At 32.6% G+C, this 4,589-nt stretch overlaps 1 protein-coding gene across 1 annotated transcript; it reads right to left on the reverse strand.

Moving 5' to 3' along the window:
• Positions 1–1,252: 1,252 nt before the first annotated feature.
• On the reverse strand, positions 1,253–3,025 carry LOC148622283 (forkhead box protein I3-A-like). Its single transcript, XM_088574034.1, has 2 exons — positions 2,835–3,025; positions 1,253–2,512 (listed from the first exon to the last, which is right to left on the reverse strand). The coding sequence occupies exons 1-2, from the start codon at positions 3,006–3,008 to the stop codon at positions 1,790–1,792; spliced, it is 897 nt and encodes a 298-aa protein (XP_088430160.1). The 5' UTR covers positions 3,009–3,025; the 3' UTR covers positions 1,253–1,789.
• Positions 3,026–4,589: the final 1,564 nt, after the last annotated feature.

The raw sequence follows: 4,589 nt of genomic DNA on the forward strand, positions 1-4,589 counted from the left end.
GCAAAAAGTGATTCAGATAACTGTGATATATGTACAAGGTCTTATCACAGTTATCTGAATCACTTTTTGCTTTACTATGAAAAAAAAACCACTCAAACCTTTGTTATTATAGACCTTGTATATGTATTTCAAATCTGTAATAAGTCTTTTACAATTTCCATTGAATTATCAAATGAAAATTAATATCAATCTCAAACAGGATAAATTGATAACTACATGTATTTGACATATGTGTGTTTTACATACTCCCTTTTACATTTTTATTTGCAGCAATATATACTAACCCCGCCCCAACTTCATAAATGGTCTGTCTCATTAATACGGCAATATTTTAATTTCCTCTTAATGATCTACAATGCAATCCCTAGTACATGTATTGTGATATTATAACCCACTCCCTGCTGCAATAAATCAGCAACTCTGTTATGACACTTCAACCCCCTGCTGCGATATTTAAACCGCCCTGCTGCGATAAATTAATTAACCTTCGTTCAAGTAGGACTGAACTATATATATATATATATATATAAGGCTCTGAAAAATCTGGCCGAGCGGTCTAGGGCGCTGGACTTAGTGCGGGCGGTGTTGCCATAGATGTCACAGCGGTACGGGTTCGAGTCCCGCGGAGGGAAAGACCAAAAATTTGCTTCGCAAATTTGACAGTTCTAACATCGTTGGGAATTTTTCAGACCCTTCTATAAGTTAACGTTTTCTTCCCTGTATCAATTTGATCCGATGGAGCAGTGTAGCGAATAGAGTCGTCACATTCTGAGACGTTGTATATATATATATATATATATATATATATATATTCCACTAAATATATATTTTCCACTAAACATTTTGCATAACTAAGAAATAACTAAGAACATGAAATGTTACCACTAAAAGAAGACACTATTATTTAAAGATGATTATATTTGTTTCGCTTTAGTTGTCTCTAATAGGTGCTTTTTTGGTTTGTTCTGATTGACTTTATTTTCGGTTATATATTTAATTTTTTTCAGTTAAAGTTTGGCATTTTTTTTGTTTTGTGTTGTTATCAGATCTCGGTTAAAAAGCAGGTTGTTTTAGACTGCTGGTTGATAAATATTGTTATATGTTACACTGAAGTTGAATTATTCTTTTCTATGATATTTGTAAAGATTTTTTTTTCACCTCATACAGCATTTAGTAAACACGTCGAAAATTGTAGGGTTAAACAAAACTCTCAAACTTTGAAGATACATACATACAAATAACAGAAACGGAATAAAAATTATAATTTATTGCACTGTTGTGAAATGGTATTAAAATTAATATATTTACAAATTAAAACGATACATGTTCATAGCACTAAAATAAATCAAAAAAGATATATCTACAAATGAAAAAAAAAGTTTTCTAATACAATATATTTTGCAACAAAAATTGCAAAAAAAAAATCAACACAGTTGCCACTTAAGTGTTTGTTTCTACTATAGAAAAAACTCCTTGCTCCATATGAAAAGGTCAACTCTTAACAAAAAACAACATTCCACGCAACAAAATTGCAATTCAAACCCTAATCGTTCTATGTCCAGCTACAAATATAAACCTCCAATCTCTATTCCAATTCAAATCTGGTTTTCAATTACCATCTAACATGGTTACAGATCAAATAACCTAAAATGTTTCCTGTCCGAAAGTGTTTTTTCAACCTTCACCTTCAATGACTCGCATCAAAGTGTGTCGTCTTCAGACGCCAAATTTTATTCTAAAATATATCCAATAAGATACCATCATTCGGCATTGCGAGGTAGCAACGTGTTCACCATTGTGGGAAAGCCTTCTGTAACTGACATGAAGAGTAAGCTGGAGGACTCAAATTCCCGCTAGCAAACGCTGGTGAGCTACAGAAGGCGGGTGGCGCATTGAATGAAAACCTTGGAATAGTTGCATTAGAAAAAGAGTGCTCATTTCCATATTGCGGTAGTGTCGGTGGAAGCTGTTTCCTTGCCGGTATGGATGTTCCTGCTGGTTGAAGAAGTTGATACGGGTTGCTTTGTGCCATTTGTATAGTGTGGCTATTAATTGAATACGGATGGAATCCAACCTGGGATGGTGTCATCGGTACATATCCAAGATTGAAACGACTGTTATTTTCCGAAGAACCACCAAAGCTCTTCACAGAACTTTTTCGAGCCCTTCGTCGTGCTTGACGACGACGGAAATCTCCTTTAGCAAAATCTTCGATACATGCTGGATGTATTGACCAGTAGTTTCCCTTGCCGTTGTCGGATCTCCCGCTCTTTACGAAGCATTCATTTAACGACAAATTATGTCGGATACTATTTCTCCATGCCTTCTCCTTGTTGTTATAATAAGGAAAGTTGTCCATTATGTACTGGTAAATATCGTTAAGAAGTATCTTCTTGTCAGGTTTACTGAGCACAGCCATGGATATCATAGCGATGTATGAGTGTGGCGGCTTCTCATTCGGGTCACTTGAACAAAGTCCATTCTTGATTGAGCGGTCTAATGACAGCAAAACCTACAAATTAAAACAAAGGTCTCATAATAGATGCAGTGTTGCAAAACATATCATTTTAAATAATGATAAAAATTTTAAATAATACCATTAATGTTCATAAAATAAGATTTCAAAGTGACGATGCTCCAATCAGCTCGTACCAAAGTGTGGAGTAATAGTTTCACAACTAACTTTTAATACAATAAAAAATACATATTGTCGTATTATTAAACTGATAATAACATTAATTTAATTGGGCAATGATTCAAAATTAGACAAAGAGTATGAAAAAGATGTTAGCAAACAAAATTAAGGTTTTACTAACAAAATAAATGATACTAACCTGTGCAATAGATTCTGCATTGTCATTTGATGTACAGCTTTCTGGGTCACTTAACTCAGACCCGTTACTCGGTGATGGTGTTCGGGCAATATCACCATCGCTCGATATTGACTCCCGTTTCTCTGCCCCTGAATTCCTTGTCAAGTAGTCGATGCTGAATTGAGAGTTAATCATTTTGCTGTTCAATGTATTGTACCTCGTAAAATTGCACGAATAAATGCTTCCACTACTGAGTTATCGCCTGTATTTATAGCTGTAAGTTGTTGACAGCTAGATTACTAAGCCTGCTGAGTTGTTCACAAGTCTGAGTCACGTGGTCAACCTTCGATGTCATTCACTAATTTGATAACGGTTCATATTGTTTTGAAAATAGCATGAAATGTTGTGACAAATTTTAAAATGTGTCATTCTTTGAAAAATAATAACAATTTGGCATTTGTAAAAAGTAAAAGTAAAATTTAAATAAAAACAAAATAATAAAAGTATATTGTTCTATTTTCATCACGACACATTCAACTTGTTTTTGACATGAAAATCAAATGTCTCGATTTCTGAAAATCATTGTTTCTTTACTTAACAATAAAATTTAAAAAAAAAACACTTCAGGATTGGATGGATTGTTAATTCTTAAAGAAAAAAACTGTTCTCTAATCATTCTTATCATTCTTAGAATTGTCGTTGTTGAGTTTTGTGAGTAAACAAAAAAAAAAAAAGACTGGCTATTCTGAACATTTTTCAGCACAAAAATCTACAAAGAAATATCATGTAACGAAAAAAATCCCAAGCATGTTTAATGGCTGCCCAGTGTCATCGACTTCCAACGTTGAAGAACTTGATAAGAAAACAAATCAAAACACACAGAATAAAAGCCCCCCCCCCCAAAAAAAAAAATAAATAAATAAATTACCAAACAAGCCTGGAAGATATGATATAATATAATACAAACATATAAATATACATATACAGTATACTAATTTCAGGTAGTGCCACTGATCCGGAAGTGAAATCAAATTTAAGGTGTGCTTTTGAATGATTGATCTTTCGATAAATATTTCCTTTAAGAACATTAGATACATATTTTAATAATTTATAATCTTTTCTGATCCAAACTCTATAATATATAGCCGAAATTTAAAAATTTTGTTAGTTTTGTGTGAATCTTGAACAAACTATTTTCATTTCATTCTATTTCTATCATAACTTTAATTAATTTTACATGTTTTTTGTTTGTTTCTATTTTTGCTTTTGTTTTATATACATACATTCATTCCTTTAATCACTTTAGTGCTATTTATAAAGTCGAGGACAGTAGTTTGTTTCAGTAAGTTAGTTATATTTCAGTTAACGTTGAATCAACTACACAATGTATATTTAAAGAAGTAAAAAAAAAGCAGTATGAGAAATTTAAGAAATTAATAAAATGTTTCCTTTCTTTAGAATAATTGTCGATTTCCTTCGCACCACTTATCGCATCATTAATTGTAATTAGTCTGTCAACACCCTTAGTTGGCATGTTATTATCAGCTTGGCCAGTGGTCCAAATCTGACAAGCTACACATCTTGACCCGTAATGGTCAAGTCTATATTATTAGAGAGTGAATTCGAAAAAAAATGTTGTAAATTTCTCTGTGAGGAAAAGTTAATCTAAAGCTAGACCCAGTTTCTATTTAAATTCGGCTTTTAAATGCCGATGTTTCGTTATTGCTGCAGCGAAATAGTTGCGTTTGTTTTTAGTATCGTACATGCCTAGGTTAA

Source organism: Perna viridis, chromosome 3, assembly GCF_037379345.1.
Source record: "Perna viridis isolate PV_CMFRI_1.1 ecotype Kerala chromosome 3, ASM3737934v1, whole genome shotgun sequence".
Classification (NCBI taxonomy): Eukaryota; Metazoa; Mollusca; class Bivalvia; order Mytilida; family Mytilidae; genus Perna; species Perna viridis.

Bases quoted from the DNA above. Each gene is read 5' to 3' on its own strand.
- LOC148622283 (XM_088574034.1), bottom strand. From the start codon at position 3,008: ATGATTAACTCTCAATTCAGCATCGACTACTTGACAAGGAATTCAGGG. The intron at 2,513-2,834 runs GTTAGTATCATT...TTTAATTTGTAG, and splicing joins ATGCAGAATCTATTGCACAG to GTTTTGCTGTCATTAGACCG.